An 18,447-nucleotide genomic window follows, 5' to 3' on the forward strand; every position below is an offset into this window, starting at 1 on the left:
ACTACTGTTTTTCTCTCAGTCTGGGGATTTTAAAACGCTTAATTCTCATCCTTTTGCATCAAGCTTTCTCATCAAATTGCAATTTTGGATTACAGAATGCACAGGGTTCTCAGTCTACTGACTGTGTGAGCTTCTCAGCAGCAGACTCACACCAAATCCCTTCACCATGGAGTCACTGTGGGTGAGTCAGCTCCTCCCTTCACCATAGCTCTTGCATCCTTTAAATAGAAGTAATTCCTTTTCTCACAAACTCATACATTGAATTGAGATCTAACCGTGGCTTTGAGCTGACACAAGCTTAAAAATACATAAATGTTAACAGGAGCTCCACTTAGTTACCACCATTTTGAACAAAGAGAAAGGTATCAATTTTCAAAGGACAAGTTCAGTGCCACAATAAGAAAGAAGTTCACTAAGATGGAACCAGAATACCTTTTCTTCATTCATGCCTTACCCGAGTAAAACTGAGCACTTACCAATCTGAGTTGCATCTAAAACAAAAACCAAGAGTTGATAGCTTTTGTACATGGCCTGCAAGAAATTTACTTCTATGTTACAAGGTTATAATTATCACCCATACGAGAGCAAACTGACTTTGTTCTAAAATCTTGCTACTACTTCCTCTGTAAAACAACAAACTTCAACACGCATAGCACTTAAGTATTACTATATGGGTATAGCAAAAAAAACAGACAAAAGATAAAAAGCAACAGACGAAGTGTGAAGAGAATTATCTTACTGAGCCAATTCTATCTGACTTAATATTACAAGAGGTCATCCAACAACCTCCTCTGTTAGCAGAACAACGTAAGGTCAGTCTGATTTTGCTGTATTTGACTCAAGCAATTGCTGCTGCTTGTACATTCTCCATCTGACCATCCGATTATAGTTTCAATTGTGCTCACATAAGCATTAAAGAGTACTGTTGATTTAGGAGTTAAAAAAAACACAAAGTACGTATATATGCTTAAGTAAGAAATGTAATAAAACCTGCATCTGTCTTGTTTTTGTTTAACCTGACAGGTCTTCAATATCTAAGTAAGTGTTGGAGCAGAAACACTAATCCAAAAACAGTGACTTTCACAGTTTGGATCATTCTTCTTTGCCAAACAGGTCATCCAGGAGAGGCAAGTATTTGATTCTTTTCACGGGAAGGAATGGTGGCTGTCCGTTCCAGTCATCTTCATTCTGAAATTAGTAACACAGAGAGCATCTTAGAATATAATGTTGGAAACAGCAATAACTAAAAGCTGGCCAACTAAGATTGTATTTGCTGCTTCACTTCTTCATGCAAATATTCTGTGAACATGCGGACCTTTACATAGCACATCCTCTTAAAACATTATTACATGAACATTTTTAACAATCTTGCGGAATATTTTATTAAATATGTGTTTTCTGTCATTCAGCCTTTTGCGGATATTTCAAATTAAGTAATGCTATCTGTTCTTCGTTAAGACACTTATATTTGAAAACCTTACAAGTCATCTACGATTCAATACTAAAAACCACACCAAAGAAAAATGAAGAAAAAAACCACAACACTGCTGCTAAAATCTATCTGTGAAATACAGACATTATAACCTGAAGATATCAATGTTAATCCAAAGTAAGCAATGAAAAGAGTGTCTAACGGATTCCAAAGCTGAAAAATTTAACAAGACTCAAATCCTTTCTTTCACTGATCTTTTCCTGATCTGCTTTATTACCTTCTCATTAAAATATACATAGTACCACCACTGCTTGCACTCCAGCTTTTTTATGAAGCTTAGCACAACCTCCAAGGCAAAAATCCTCCCGGCACAGGCTATGACTTTCTTTCATTAGCACAGTACCAAGGCCCTTGAGTCCCCTTATACCCTGGCAGACTCTCCTGAAAGCGAGCACTATTTAAATATCAAAATAGCTTAAAAACATAATTATTCTGTGAAAAAAAATATACCCACGGAATACAACCTACTCCATAGGCACAGGATTGCTATAGAAAACACATGGAAGTACTTTTTTTCTCTACAAGGAAGAAAAATACTTCCCAATCAGAAAGTGAAAAATAGACCACTACGGAAGGCAGAGTAAAGCAGCATTGCAGGGCCCTGGTTAGACAATATAGAGTTTGGGATGCTATAGAAAGAAGAGCTTGTAAGCCAAGGAAGAGAAAGAAGCCAAGTTAATAGCATAGTACGTGAGGAACATTGATTTAAAATATGTCACTGTTGAACTGAAATGTAAGGGAATGCTGTGTTACTAAGTGGTCTGAATAAAATCAAACACATTCTGTACAAGTGTAGCAACACATGGGCTAGGCCAGAATAGAAAAACTACATTTTGGCAGAAGGGCTTCATATTTATCTGTTACAAGATAAAAAAAAAAAAAAAAAAAAAAAAAAAAAAAAAAAAAACCAGTATAATTGCCTTATGTACCATCTATTTTAAAATGTTCCATTCAGTACAAGATGGCAAGATCAGATTAATTTCTGCAGTTTGTTGATGCCACATATTTATTTACCCTAAGTAGCAGGCTGGTAGAGATATACAAAGTTGATTCTTCAATACTGATTCTGCCTATGCCTACCAGTGATGTGCTGTTACATACAAGTTTCCACAGAGTTATAAAAAAAATATATATATAGCTATTTTCTGTGGTGACAGTGGAGTTTAAAGAATTTCCCGGCTATCCCAGAAGACAAACAGAGCATTTGACATGTTGCAACAATACTTGTGGGTGGAGTGGTATTCACACCGATTGTTCAAGGACAAATACACTTGTTTCCCCACTCTTTTTTTTTTTTTTTTTCTTCCAGAAAAACGTCACAGAGATGTGGCACGCTGTAGGCAAGACTGTGTTACAGGCTTTGTCTTCCCTGTGTAACTCTTTTTGGTTAATTCTAAACAGAATTAATTTGAACTGAATTTGGTTAATTCTAAGCCTGGAAAGAAAAATATATTACATGAAGACACAAAAATGAAAACAGGGCCAAATATGAAAAATTGAAAACTGTTGTAGTCTTTGTTGGATGAGGTACTCACGTTACACTTGCCCAAATTACACAAGTGTCCCATGTGCTGAGTTTTAACTTTTCTTTTGCTCAAATACAATGGTTTTACCTGAGTAGGAAGCTTTATTGTCTGGAAAGCAGGGATTTGATTCTCTCTCCAGTTCACTGCATCCACAAACTTTTTATATTCCACTTGCTTATGGTCATCTTCAAACCTAAGTAGGATATCCATAAGATGCCTCATGATTAAATGAAAATTTTAACAAGTATATAATATTATCTACATCACACTAATGCACTATTTGCTGGATAATTGCTTTTCAGTCCTTTACAACCAAACACTGGTAAGAGAACAGAAAAATGCTGCATAACTTCTATATCACACATTATATTCCATTTACTTAGTGCACATCAATGTCTCTCATACAATTTTTTTAAGGTTCATTAAATTCCAAGTAATGTTGTTTTACTTTTTAACCATTGCCCAACTTCTTCCAACACTGGGATCTCACAATTGGTGATAAATAGATTTGGTACAGTCAGTGTATAATTTTTTTGTAGAGAAAAGAAACAGCTAGAAATATACATTGGAAAACATGTCCAAATAGAGTGGATATTGGAAAATACAGGCTGGGTGGAGAATGGTTTGAAAGCAGCCCTGAAGAGAAGGATTTGGGGGGGGGGAGGGTCTGTTGATAAAAACTCAAGATGAGTTGGCATTGTGTGCTTGCAGCCCAGAAGACCAACTGTAGCCTGGGTTGCATCAAGAGAAGTGTGACCAGCAGGCTGAGAGAGGTGATTCTGCCTTTCTGCTCTGCTCCTGTGAGACCCTAGCTTTAAACTGGAAGAGGGCAGACTTATACTAGATATTAGGAAGAAATTTACTATGAGGGTGGTCAGACAATGGAACAGGTTGCCCACTGAGGCAACTCCCTGGAAGCACTCAAGCCCAGGCTGGATGGGGCTCTGAGCAACCTGGTCTAACAGGCGGTGTTCCTGCCTATAGCAATGGGTTGGAACTAGATGATCTTAAAGATCACTTCCAGCCCAAAACATTCTGTGATTCTTTAACACAAGAGAGTTATACTACAACACAAGTGACCTGCTTTATACAGTTTCTCAGTCACTTCCTGAAAACAAGCAATGCCTTAAAAATGCTTTTTGCATAAACCTTGGAATCAGTTTCCAGTTAACAAACATGCAGCTCTCTAGCCTACCATTTAATAACCAGATTTTAAAATTTCAACTCATTTCATTTGGTAATAATTTATTTCCATGAAGTAAATATTTGTAATATTTAGCATCTGTTACATGGAGATATAAACCTTACCAGTTAAGTTCTACAGTTACTACTGCACGTTAACATAAACTCACTAGGAGCAGATCTGTAAGCCATGCCATTGATTTGTACAAAGTGGCTTCAGAAAAAAAAAAAAGAAAAAAAAAAAGTACTCAATTTGGCAAAACATTTAGGTGCTTAATGCATAGAGAAATCCAATTGTTTCAGTGGATTCAGTCAAATGAAAGGTACTGCAGGCTGAAGTTCATTGTAGAATTGATGCTACAAACGCAGATTGCTTTTGAAATCATAGAATCATAGAATGGACTGGGTTGAAAAGGACCAAAATGATCACTGAGTTTTTAACCCACTGCTATGTGGAGGGTCACCAACCACCAGACCAGGCTGCCCAGAGCCACATCCAGCCTAGCCTTGAATGCCCACAGGGATTGGACAGAAATGAAGTTAACTGCTCTACTATACTTACTATACATACTACATTAGGATGTGAATGGCATCTGTCTTACCTAGCACTACTTCAATGTAAAAGGGATCTGGCTTAGGCAGACTAAGCACATCCTGAAAGCATCTGTGCTTTGCTAGTGTCCACAGAGAAATATATATGACTAGATAGACTCAATAAGCTATTTTTGGTGGAAACATCAGGTTAAACAATTCTACCATGTAACATGGTGAGACAAATATTATTGCATGTGTAGGAGCAAGATGACACACTGTCATCTCCCGGAAACAATTTCTTTAGACAACCATTTTATTTTGTTCTTAAAGAAATAGCATTGCACAAAACATGGGCCTCAAAACCCTTCAGTTCTCCAAATCACTGAAAGGGCCCTCGTAAAAATAAAGAATGAAGGTACTTGAAGGATGACTTTACAGCATAAGCTGGGAAAACAATACTGGAAGAGAAATAAATCTAGTGACAAAAATAAACTGCAACTCATCCTCTTCCTCTCCTCCCCCCATGCCTTTCATTTAACAGTCAGCAGATAATATAAAATATACTGAAAGTCATGAACAGAGATTCTAGTGATAAACTGAAATGTTAAGTACAGTGCGTTACACTGAAGATGAAAGCAAAGTCAGAGAAGAATGCTACTGTTACTGACATTAAAGATGAGTCTGAAACATTGCCAGGAGAAACCCTCCCATTATAGCTTTGGTTTGGTTTAGGTTGGGTTTTTTGCAGGTGGTAACTGGGGAAACAAAAGAGTTTTGTATTGGGAGTAACAAGACAAAAAACTCTTGGAAATAAAACCGTGGCAAACAGATTTTGAATCTCAGAACAACCATTAATTTTTTCTTTAATTTTTTTTTTTTACTATCATATGTTCTAGCATGTATCTATTAACCTTTTTCTATTTCTGAAAATTCAGAATATAAGGTTACTATCAAGATGCAGAGCTGCATAAGTAGGAATTTTAAGTGAAGTTTAAAAGAGGGGGTGTTGTTTCTTCAGCATCTATTTTATGTTGATGCAATGAAATTAAGGAAAAACATTGGTTCTGCTTTCAACAAGCATTACAAAGGAGAAAACTTCTTTGAACTGACAGCATGAGCAAGCTGAGCAACACCACACACATGAAGTCAACTATAGTTTTAAGGTGGGCATGGGAAATTGGACTACTAAGTCCCATGTTTTAAAAGCTGCAGAAAGCAGCTTCAAATATCACTCCAGACTAATCCAGAGGAAATAATCTACTTTTTACATCTTTTTACTACTGTGACTTATTGCACCAATCTACTAAATGCACATACTTGTAATTCAGTACAGAACATCCAGATGGAATGAAGAGATGTTATCAAGTTCTGCATTATTAGGACAGAGATGCCATACATTTCAGAGCCGGAATTAATATGACTGAAACTGACAGTGCTTTTCAGTGAGGAAATTAGATTTGTCTTATCAAGAAGATACAACAAAGATCTCTTGAATCTGTTTCTCTCTGGTTTTGTCCGATGACTTAAACAATCCTTGTGATTTTAGATTGTGTAAGTCATTTCCCCAACCCCAACAATGTCTGCAGAGTTTTTTTTTCTCCTACAGCACAATCGTAGAACAGAATCATAGAATCATTAAGGTTGGAAAAGACCTCTGAGATCATCTAGTCCAACAATCCATTTATGACCACTAAACTATGTCTCTCAGGGCGATATCAACATGGTACTTGAACACCTTCATCACCTCCCTGGGCAGCCTGTTTCAATGCCTCATTACTTCTTTGGAGAAGTTTTTTCAAATACGCAACCTGAGCCTCCCCTAGCACAACATGAGGCCATTCCCTCTTGTCCTGTTGCTAGCTACTCTCTTTCACATCATAGAAATAATCACATATTTCTGCTTATAAAAGTATATTTATAATGAAAAACTCCAGCTATGTTAAAAATCCAGTTAAATTACATGATGGTTATTTCTGAGGCTGCTTTCGTGAGTAAAGGCTACTAATGAATATATTTTCTTTCCCATCAAGAAATCTGCAACCAAAAATTCATAATAAATGCTAATGTTCATGTAAAGATTTCGTATGCTTTTATTTTTAATAGCATTTATTAAGTAGTTTTATCTGATACTAGCAGAGAAGAGGCATTATGCTGTTTTAAGCTTTAAAAAAAAAAAAAAAAGCTGGGATTCTTCAGCTACTTGACGATCCCTGTGTAACACAATATACACCTAAATTTTCAAAAATAGCTTATACAAAAAGTTTTAAGGTAGTAAGCACAGATGCAGCTGATCAGTGTTAGCTAAGAAAGGCTGCTATCTTGGATATACATTTATTCTCGTCTTGAACTACAATAAATTGAACCGTCAGTTCTTCATGATAACAAATAACAGAAATAATTTCTCTTAAGAGATCCATATATTCATGCTGGAGTCTTTTCATAATAAACAGCCAAGTGAGTTTTGGGCATTAAAGGTAACAAGCAGAAACAGAGTGCAGGAGAATGATTTCATGACCATTTCCAATCATGGTGCTGCCACCAGGACACATCTCACAGCAAGAAAAGACAGTTGTTTAGCTTTCTAAGTGAAGCAGGTCAAGTGTAAACAAACTATTAGAGGTAGGTGATTATGTTAAAGAAAAAGATACTGTACAAACCAGGGAAATACCAGGCAGACAGAAGAGGCTTGATCTGTTAGTGGCATGAGAACTGGGGTGATCAACTAGGAGGCTCATTGTAAGTCGCATCAAGTAGCACTGCTACCTGAGGCACTAAAGATTAATTTACCTATTAAAAAAAAAAAAAAAAAATTCACTTCTGTCCCACTGCTTGTGCTTCCACAGCTTAAAATTCACAAATGTTCCTCCAGAGTCCAATAGACTCAATCTAGCACTGCAGAGAAAAGAACTATGCAGCCAATTTTAAGCAAAATTAAAAGATATTTTAAAAATAGGGACATACGCTTAGCTAAACTAATACAAGATCATTGACAAGTAAACATGTCATCCGTTTCTTTTTCCCACCATCTTTTTCTTTTGTTATCTGACACCTATTTATATATATATACACCTTCTGGGGAAGGACTGCATCATTCCCAGTCCCTGTTAGCTTACATTGAACATTGCAGCAAATTAAAATATTAAAGAAAAAAAATCTAGATTCATTTCTTCAGCACTACAACAACATTTATTCATTAAACAAATGATAATTGTTAATTGTATGGGAACTGCTGAGTCACGGTCTGAACCTCTGATTGATCACCTGAGGCGAGCACTGAGTCAGCCACAGGAGCACAGGTGAAGGCAATTCACCTGTACTGCAGGAAGGGGTGGAGCCTGGCTGCGCCTCTCCTAGACCCATTTAAGAGGGACTACAGGTGGGGAAGGATCTCTTCTGGAGATCCATTCTCCTGGAGTTTTGTAAGAGAGCCCAGGATAGGGTAAGCTTTCTATCTATTCTCTTTTTGTTATCATAATCTGCTTTGCCTAATTCTCTTGTTTATTTTATAATTATAACATCTTAATATTCATTGATTATACATTAATTATGCTCGCACAAACCTAAAGAAGTGCTTATAATAAACAAGCAGTTTACTGGCAGAAACAAGAGTGTAGCATCTGCATTGCTTAATGAATTGTGATTAAATAATTTATATAGTCATATAATTGAAGACCTACATGAAACAAGGCTGGTGGAGAAAGGAAATATATTTTTAATAACCTACAGGTTTGTTGAGAGAGGCTGTGGAGTCTCCTTCTATGTCCTTTCCAATCTCTGAAACTCTGTGATTTTGTGAATTACAGAAATTTTGGGTACCCAAATCCTACTATTTCACCATCCCACAACAATTGCAAATATAAATTTACTTCAGACAGACAATTTAAAAGGGTCTTTTGAATCTTCATAGTCTTTGCGCTAATTCTCTCTGCACTTTGTGGAAACTGAATGTTCTTCAGGTACAGTATACGAAGTTTTGGGTCATCTGGAGGTTATCATAAAATTAGATGACAATTTCTAGTTCCATCCTTTGATTTTAATAAGTGATAGATCATTGTGGTGTGATTTACAAATGTAAATAATAAATATTTTAAGGGTATTACCTTTTAAAATGAAAAAAAAAAATGGAACCATTAAGTCCACCAGAAAGTCTTTGCCACCCAATCTCAGAGAGAAAAGCTGAATAAATATACAGCTTCAGTCTTCAATGATTATCTGATCACATTGTCTAGGTTCATTTTATAGCTGAACAAGGTCCAGCTAGTGCATTAGCTATATATACTGATTTTGTGGGAATCAGTCCAACAAGTCTTATTGTACCATTTTCTTCTTTCATAAATTCAGATATACACATTAGGAACACTACTGCTACTTGCTTCAGAAGCATCTGTGAAAAAAAATTGCATATATCCTCGTCAAAAATAAACAACAGCAACAAAAACAATCCAAAAACAAAGAGAGAATATTGTTTACGAACTTTGTCCCTATTGAATTGTGTACTTCCCAGGAGCCAGACTAGTCTGCATTAACAGTAAACCTATCTGTTTCATGATTCTTCGGTCTCAAAGAGAACTAGAAGAAGCAAGACAAAAAGAAAACTCTAAATCTTATTCAGCTGACTCTACTTTTCAGCTTCTAGGTTACTGGAAATTCTATGAAATACAGTTCACAGCATCTTTCCCTGACTCTACACTCTCTTGAAACAATGCAGAAACAGTACACTTATCAGGCAGTGTCAACTGCACGCAATATTAAGAATACAACACTCTTTGTTATTGGCAGTGTAGTTACCACAAAAATTGGCATTTTTCAGAACTGCTACTATTGTAATTTAGAATCAGCATTATTCATCACACTGTCATATGGAATACTACTTCTACAGTTTTCTGAGGCCCAGCTTCACGCTATGTAACTTTCTCATACAGAAATCTAGCATACTAGCTGGCCATGGCCCATTTCACGGGAAAATGGGTGGTAGTTTAGAAATCCAGCTCTAACACAGGCTGAAATGACTCCCTCTCCTATATCCCCTACAGAGAGAACCTACAGAGGCTGAGACCCAGTTCTGCTGTCATGAATACCTGTCTAGATCTGGGAGAAATCCAGGCTTCCTCCTTGTCTTTTAAGCTTATCTCTTATTTTTATTGTAATGTACTGGGCCTTTTCTTCTTATCTGCCTACATTAAGACTCTTTAAGAGAAGAGATTCATCTCACAAAAGCTTTTCCTAAAATAAATTCACAAACAATAAGCATCTCTGGAGCTTAGTAGGCCTGTCTGTTTTTCATCAGTGTTGAATTAGTACATAAAGGAAAATCTCCAGTCCCTTGTCTCTGTATCTATTCAATTGCAGCCTTTATAAAGTGAATCTATGAGAACTTGTTCTTTAGAAGAACTTTAGTAGTGTCCTCCAACACATTTTGTGTTGGAAAGCTTAATGGGAATTCTGAAATTGAGTTTTAGATTAGTGCTAAAATTCAGGCATGTTTCTGATGTCTAACGGTTGTAATTCAATTGTCAGAAGTGATGAACAGCCAACTTTCTGCTCGACAAGAGTGTATTCATTCTTTCATAAGTCTAGATATTAGGTTTGAAATTAGTCCTGAAATCAAGAAGCACATCTACCTGAAAACATCTAAACGTCACAAGACCTGCTTCTGCATTTTACATACTTGGAAGGCACAGACGAAATAGTCAGTGGTTTCCCTTGAGGGAAAGAAAAGACCAGTGAGCATGTATTTTACCTGTTTCCAGTAAAGCTGCAAAAATCAATGGAAACCAAACTCACCATGACACAAGTATTCAGAACACCATGAGTTACTCTCAACTCCAGCCTTTAAACAACTGCACTGAATTAGTTCATTTCTATTTCCATGAATACAGCCTACTCAAGCAATTTGTTTCAAAATAATTAATGTGCTATGGAAAAATAACCAAATGCAGCAATACTTCTTTTTAACAATTACACTAAAATGAATTTTTCAGATGAGATTAAAAAGAGAAACAAAGCACTTTTATTTACTACTGCTTGAAGACTACTTGATTCATTGACACATTGAATCAATCAAAATCATTCAAGGACATTGTATTCATCTTGGTATTTTTCTTGAAACTCACATAATGTGTTGTATGGGAACTGCTGAGTCACGGCCTGAACCTCTGATTAATCACCTGAGGCGAGCCATGAGTCAGCCAGAGGAGCACAGGTGAAGGCAATTCACCTGTGCTGCCGGAAGGGGTGGAGCCAGGCTCCACCCCTCCTAGACCTATTTAAGAGCTGGCTACCAGAGGGGAAGGATCTCTTCTGGAGATCCCCTCTCTTGGTGTCTTCTGGTGAGCTCAGCCGAAGGGTAAGCTCTTCCGCTTATTCTCTTTGTGATCATTGTCTACCTTGCTTGATTCTCTCGATTATATTGTGATTACAACATCTTGATATCTGTTGATTAAACAACTATATTGCAATTATAGCATCTTGATTATACACTTGGCGAGCCAGGCAGGCCAAATATATTGAAATTAACATCATGTCTTTTTTATGGAATTTCTATAAATGGGTCAAGGGGGAGAACAATACTCCTCTAGAGAAAATGATTCCAGGGCAGATCCCAGGATTTGAGGGATCGCCCTATTATGAGTTAGCTACTATCATTGAAAAATGGGGTCCCTTACGCGTTATGGGCAATATCTCCCCATATCGCATGGCGGACTATTTTCAAGGACTTGGCAAGGATGTCCTCATTACTAAAGAAAGACAACTGGCTGCCTCCATGGTGGCATGGCCATTATTAACTGCCTTAAATCATGCGGACTTAAGAAATAATACTTTAGAAACGGAAAATCAGCTTTTGAAAGACCGCGTTGAAAAGCTAGAGCACGAACTTGGCGTTTTAACAGGGAAGAAGCCAATTCTACATCTTCCCATAGGCCAAATTCGTAGTATTTCAATAAATGATGACCAGACTCCTGAATCAACAGACTTCGTTGATCAGGAGAACAAGAAATCCAAATCAGACCTTGAATGTCCTATTCTGACTGATCCCCTGGAAATCCGTCCTGTTGTAACCCAGAAAACAAAAAAAGTACAGGACAGACCGGCAGGGGTGCCGCCTGATCAATGGCCCCCTGCCCAGACTCATTTACATGTAACGGCACGGCCATACACGGCAACAGAATTAATGGACTTAGTACAACGATTTCGGCAGAAGCCTAGAGAAAGTGTGCCAGCTTGGTTATTGAGACTATGGGATTCTGGGGCAGAAAGTGTCTTGGTGAATGGCCCAGAAATAGCCAAGTTGGCCACCATGACCATCCATCCTGCTCTCAGACAGAGGTTATATGTAGGTAATCAATATCGTGATGAAAACCATTCCATACTAGAATGGTTAATGGCAGCCTGCCGTATGGTATGGCCAAATAAATCAGACATACCTTTACATACAGGCATGTGGTCCTCCATGGAGGACCTTCAAAACTATATCCGCGAACTGGGTGTAAGAGAGGCCATCTATGAAGATACATTTGATGGCCCTGATATGGTTAAATTTTCAGCAGGGATGAGAGATTTAATTTTACAACAAGCTCCCTCCCATCTGTATGGCACCTTAGTCTCCATATTGAATCCCCTTGTAGCATCAGAAGCCGTAGTCCAGCAGGCTGCCCAGTTAGTTGCCGACCTGGGAGAAACAGAACGCCTGCGGACTAGGCGCAATATTCGGTTTCTGGAGGAAGCAGAGGTCCTGCCGGTAAATAAAACCAAAATGCCGGCTACTCGAGCTCCTCCATCGGGACCCATAAGGGTATCCCGAAAACAAATGTTTAATGATTTAATTCGGGCTGGGGTCCAATTTGCTAAGATCGACCGCCAGCCCAACCATGTCCTTCTCCAGCTCTGGAGACAACTAAAGGACAATCAAAAATTCCAGAGCTACCCTAAGAAATCAAGGGTAAGAGCTATAGAGAGGGTTCCAACAACAACATGGAACCTAGAAGATTTTATTATTCCAAACAGAAAAAAGAAGCCACCTCAGGTGTCTCGGGCCACAATGCCTGAGCCATCAGAAGCAAAAGAATTGGCCCTAGCCCAATTCATGGAGTGACAAGGGATGTTAGTCCCCGTAGGGCCTCCAGACGGGACCGGAGGCCCTATGTAGAATTAACAATTTATTGGTCCCGAAAAAATATTCAGAGAGTAATGGCATTGGTAGACACAGGAGCAGAAACATCAATTATCTATGGAGATCCGGGAAAATTTGATGGTGACAGAGTGATGATTGGTGGTTTTGGGGGACAGACTATTCCTGTCACCCAAACATGGTTAAAATTGGGGGTTGGGCGTCTCCCACCCCGGGAGTACAAGGTGTCTATCGCCCCAGTCCAAGAATACATCCTGGGCATAGATATTCTATGGGGTCTGGCTCTCCAAACAACTGTGGGAGAGTTCAGGCTTCGACAAAGATGTATCAGTATCCGGGCGGTGCAGGCAATATTAAGAGGCCATGCGAAACATGAGCCTGTTTGCCTGCCGAAACCGCGCCGGATTACTAACGTTAGACAGTATAGACTCCCGGGTGGGCAAGATGAAATATCGAGAACGGTGCAGGAATTAGAAAAAGTGGGTATTATAAGACCTGCACACAGCCCGTATAACTCCCCCATATGGCCAGTGCGAAAGTCGGATGGCACATGGAGGATGACAGTAGATTACAGAGAATTAAATAAGGTCACGCCGCCTATTCATGCGGCTGTACCCAATATTGCCTCCCTAATGGACACATTGAGTAGGGAGATAAAAACCTATCATTGTGTCCTAGATCTAGCAAATGCGTTCTTCAGTATTCCAATTGCTGAGGAATCGCAAGATCAGTTTGCGTTTACGTGGGAAGGCAGGCAGTGGACCTTTCAGGTCCTGCCACAGGGGTACGTGCATTCACCAACGTATTGTCACAATCTAGTGGCGCGTGACCTGGCTGATTGGAGAAAACCTGATGGTGTTAACCTATATCATTATATTGATGATCTCCTGTTGACATCCGACTCACTGGAGGCAGTAGGACAGGCAGCAGATTCATTAACTGCCTATTTACAACAGAGGGGATGGGCTATAAATCCCCAAAAGGTGCAAGGTCCAGGCCTGTCCGTAAAATTCCTGGGGGTGGTTTGGTCAGGAAAGACCAAAGTGCTACCCAGTGCTGTCATAGATAAGGTTCAGGCCTTCCCAGTCCCTACAACATCAAAGCAGCTGCAAGAGTTTCTAGGTATATTGGGTTATTGGCGTTCCTTTATACCTCACCTGGCGCAGCTGCTAAGGCCACTATACAGACTCACAAAAAAGGGGCAGCTATGGGACTGGGGGAAAACCGAACAGGATGCTTTCCAACAAGCGAAATTGGCAGTTAAACAAGCTCAGGCATTGGGTATATTCGATCCTACCCTCCCAGCCGACTTGGACGTTCATGTTACCCAAGACGGCTTCGGTTGGGGCCTGTGGCAACGCCAGAGCTCTGTTCGGACCCCCATTGGTTTCTGGTCTCAGGTCTGGCACGGAGCAGAAGAAAGATACAGTATGATTGAAAAACAGTTATTGGCTGCCTATTCGGCATTACAGGCAGTAGAGCCAATAACTCAAACAGCTGCAGTTATAGTCAAGACCACTCTGCCAATTCAGGGGTGGGTGAAAGATCTGACCCACCTTCCTAAGACAGGGGTGGCCCAAGCACAAACAGTGGCACGATGGGTCGCCTATCTCAGCCAAAGGAGCAGTCTGTCTTCATCACCCTTGAAAGAAGAACTCCAGAAGATCCTAGGCCCAGTGACGTATCACAGTGATGCACCAAAAGAAATACTGGTCGCTCCACCAGAAGAGAGTCCCGTTCAGGAGGGAAAATATCCTATCCCTGAAGATGCCTGGTACACAGATGGGTCCAGCAAGGGCAACCCGAGCAAGTGGAGAGCAATAGCATATCATCCTTCCACCGAGACAATCTGGTTCGATGAGGGGGATGGTCAGAGCAGCCAATGGGCAGAACTGCGAGCCGTGTGGATGGTTATAACCAAGGAACCCGGTGATGGTATCCTGAACATCTGCACAGATAGTTGGGCTGTGTACCAGGGGCTCACTCTTTGGATTGCACAGTGGGCCACCCAGGAATGGACTATCCATGCCCGACCGATCTGGGGCAAAGACATGTGGTTAGATATATGGAATACGGTCAAACACAGGACTGTACGTGTCTACCATGTTTCTGGTCATCAGCCCCTACAGTCACCGGGAAACGATGAAGCCGACACACTGGCCCGAGTTCGATGGATTGAGAATTCACCATCTGAGAACATTGCCCGCTGGTTACATCAGAAGCTACGGCATGCTGGACAAAAGACAATGTGGGCAGCTGCTAAAGCATGGGGACTGCCCATACAACTATCTGATATCATCCAGGCATGCCAGGATTGCGACGCTTGCTCCAAGATGAGACCGAGATCGTTGCCTGAAACAACAGCCCATCTTGCTAGGGGACACAATCCTCTCCAGCGATGGCAGGTCGATTACATCGGGCCCCTTCCTCGTTCCGAAGGGGCAAGATACGCCCTGACCTGTGTCGATACTGCAAGTGGGCTACTGCAGGCCTATCCAGTACCAAAAGCAAACCAGGCATATACCATCAAGGCACTCACTAAACTGATGTCTGCCTACAGGACACCGCAAGTCATCGAGAGCGACCAAGAGACTCATTTTACTGGTGCAACGATACAGCGCTGGGCAGAAGAAAATAACATCGAATGGCGATTCCACCTGCCATATAATCCAACGGGGGCAGGCCTCATCGAACGTTATAATGGTATTCTTAAGGCTGCCCTGAAGACAGACTCCCAGTCCCTGCAGGGGTGGACAAAAAGACTGTATGAAACCCTGCGGGACCTGAATGAAAGACCTCGAGACGGCAGACCCAGTGCCCTGAGAATGTTGCAGACGACATGGGCCACCCCGCTTAGGATCCAAATTACGGGCACTGATCATCAGGTAAGACCCCAGATTGGTAATGAAAATAATCTTCTGCTCCCTGCCCCTGAAAATTTAGAGCCAGGTACCCATAAAATAAAATGGCCCTGGAAGGTGCAAGTAGGACCCAAGTGGTGTGGCCTACTTGCGCCTTGGGGGAGACTATTGGAGGTGGGAGGCTCAGTAGTCCCTCCAGTAATAGGTACATGGCCTACTGATATTGTGGTCAACACTCCGATCTTTATTGCTAAAGGGACCCCCATCATGTCCCTGTGGCAGATCAGGACACCTCCTTTGGTGCCTGATATTGTTATGCAGCCGCAGATATCCGGCCAAAAGGTGTGGTACAGGCGGCCAGGACGTGCCCCCGTACAAGCGGAAGTGTTGACCCAAGACAGAAATACGGCCTGTATCTTGCCCTGGAGAGCAGACCTTCCCCTCCTGGTACCTGTAAAACATCTGTATTACTCCCCGTGAGTCTGTGAGCCTTCAGGACCACCGGAAGGAACAAAACGCCATCAAGTGTTCCAGTGTTGCTGTCAGATCACGTACAACACCCGGTGATGGTCTGCATGGGACTGATGGGACATAGAACGGACCTGCACCTCAGGACCTCATGCCTCCAGTCACATCATCGAGCACTGGCCCATAGAAGAACATGGACATTCACTAATCATCACTTGTCTTGAACTGTACCAACACACGTCGCGATAAAATTGTATAAGTGTCGCGATATACCGGATCTCTGTATTAGGGAAAGCTCACCCTTTTGTTAACCTGATCAGTGGTTCACGCCGTGAAGGGGTGGAGTGTATGGGAACTGCTGAGTCACGGCCTGAACCTCTGATTAATCACCTGAGGCGAGCCATGAGTCAGCCAGAGGAGCACAGGTGAAGGCAATTCACCTGTGCTGCCGGAAGGGGTGGAGCCAGGCTCCACCCCTCCTAGACCTATTTAAGAGCTGGCTACCAGAGGGGAAGGATCTCTTCTGGAGATCCCCTCTCTTGGTGTCTTCTGGTGAGCTCAGCCGAAGGGTAAGCTCTTCCGCTTATTCTCTTTGTGATCATTGTCTACCTTGCTTGATTCTCTCGATTATATTGTGATTACAACATCTTGATATCTGTTGATTAAACAACTATATTGCAATTATAGCATCTTGATTATACATGTGTTCACATGAGATTGTTTTTACCTTACATATATGAAAGAGGCACAAATGCAAAATAAAGTCATACTGATAATAGTAAGCACCAGTAGTTGACTATCACAATACTAATTTCACAGAATTCTGGCAGAATCCAGATGATCTACCATGCCAGATAAAAACAAAGATGTTTTTTAGATGGTTACATTGTAGTTGATTATAATCATTCTGCAAATAGGAAAGTCTACACATATATAGGGGGAAAAAAAAATCAGCATAATGTAATGATTAACATTACTGAAATGACAATCTCGTAAGAAAGTATTAAGTAGATATTTGAGATTGATTTGTACCCATGGAGATCGTACTATCTGCTTTTAACTTACATGGTCAGTATAGTTTGTAGAAGATCATCAGACAATGGCAACTTGAAGGACTTGCAAACAGTCCTGCAGGTCTCATAGGGTAACACTCCGCATCTACACAAACAGAAATAGACAGTGAGAGTTGTGCACTAGGTATTTGCTAGGTTTATTTCAAGTTAATGTCAACGTGAACAGAGAAATGTGTAGGAATTGTAGGACAATAAAAATGCAGTTTATGAAATTTCACCGTTACACAGCTGATAAACTTGAATTGCATGGGGTAGCTTGTATTCCTTCCCTGAGGTTCTCAGTGATTCTCTGTTATTCTTTATCTGTGATATCACAGAACAAAAAGGGCAAGTGATCCCACATCGTTGTTGTTGCTGTTGTTAAATCCCTATTTTCCTCTTTGATTTAATATACTGCTTTGCCTGTGAACAGGCATCTTATTAGGTCACTTAATACTCAGCATAGCAGCTATAGCAAAAAGTCAATGAACAAAATAAAAAGCAAACAAAAAAAGCTATCCTTTCCTTGTTTGCTGTCAAGTGTTGAAAAAGGCATTACTTTAGAAAAAGTATTCTTCAACTGCAACCTATCATTTGCTTAGCAACAAACAGAAAGTAGGTAGGCTTCCAAGCAGAGTTTTCCAAATAACAGCCAAGGATATTAGAGGAAACTTACTTTTCACGGTCACTGTATGCAAGTACTACAGATAGTTGTTCGAAATTCTCAAAAGTATCTTTCTTTAATTGTTCTTGAGCCTTTGCAAGGAGGAAGTAGTGGTCCATTTCATATTCTTCTTTCTCTCTGTAATGGCGTCCAAGAGTCATAATCTCATGCTCTGAAAATGCTCCATCCGTGATACTGACTATCAAATTTCTGTTTACAAAAACAGCAGCCTACATTAGTTTAAGTAGAGTAGTTAAGAAGTTAATAATCACTAAATTCCCATGGAAACATCTATTATAGGGCACTCATTATAAAAGGCTGTATTTATTTAAAATCTTTAAATTTGAAATCCAGGCTTGTTCAAGAAAGTTTAATGGGAAGTACTTGACATTTAACTTTTGGAAGATGTCTATGCTTCCTTTGTTGTTGGCCAAACACGAAAAAACACTTTATAAACCTGATGGAAGCCTTACCTGACAATGCTGTACTAGCATAGAACATTAGCAGAGATTATCTTTGTCACTGCATTTGTTCAAAAAT

At 40.2% G+C, this 18,447-nt stretch overlaps 1 protein-coding gene across 1 annotated transcript in view; it reads right to left on the reverse strand.

Moving 5' to 3' along the window:
* Positions 1 to 1,092: 1,092 nt before the first annotated feature.
* Positions 1,093 to 18,447, reverse strand: part of EFHC2 (EF-hand domain containing 2) — a gene marked incomplete at both ends in the record, with an annotated part of 65,218 nt that continues 47,863 nt past the window's right edge. The window contains 4 exons of the mRNA XM_079535326.1: positions 1,093 to 1,188; positions 3,106 to 3,211; positions 17,257 to 17,349; positions 17,920 to 18,117. Of these exons, the coding sequence (XP_079391452.1) occupies positions 1,093 to 1,188; positions 3,106 to 3,211; positions 17,257 to 17,349; positions 17,920 to 18,117 (493 nt within the window). The remainder of the gene's footprint in view (positions 1,189 to 3,105; positions 3,212 to 17,256; positions 17,350 to 17,919; positions 18,118 to 18,447) is intronic.

The sequence above is a fragment of the Tetrao urogallus genome, assembly GCF_951394365.1.
Source record: "Tetrao urogallus genome assembly, chromosome: 1".
NCBI lineage: Eukaryota > Metazoa > Chordata > Aves > Galliformes > Phasianidae > Tetrao > Tetrao urogallus.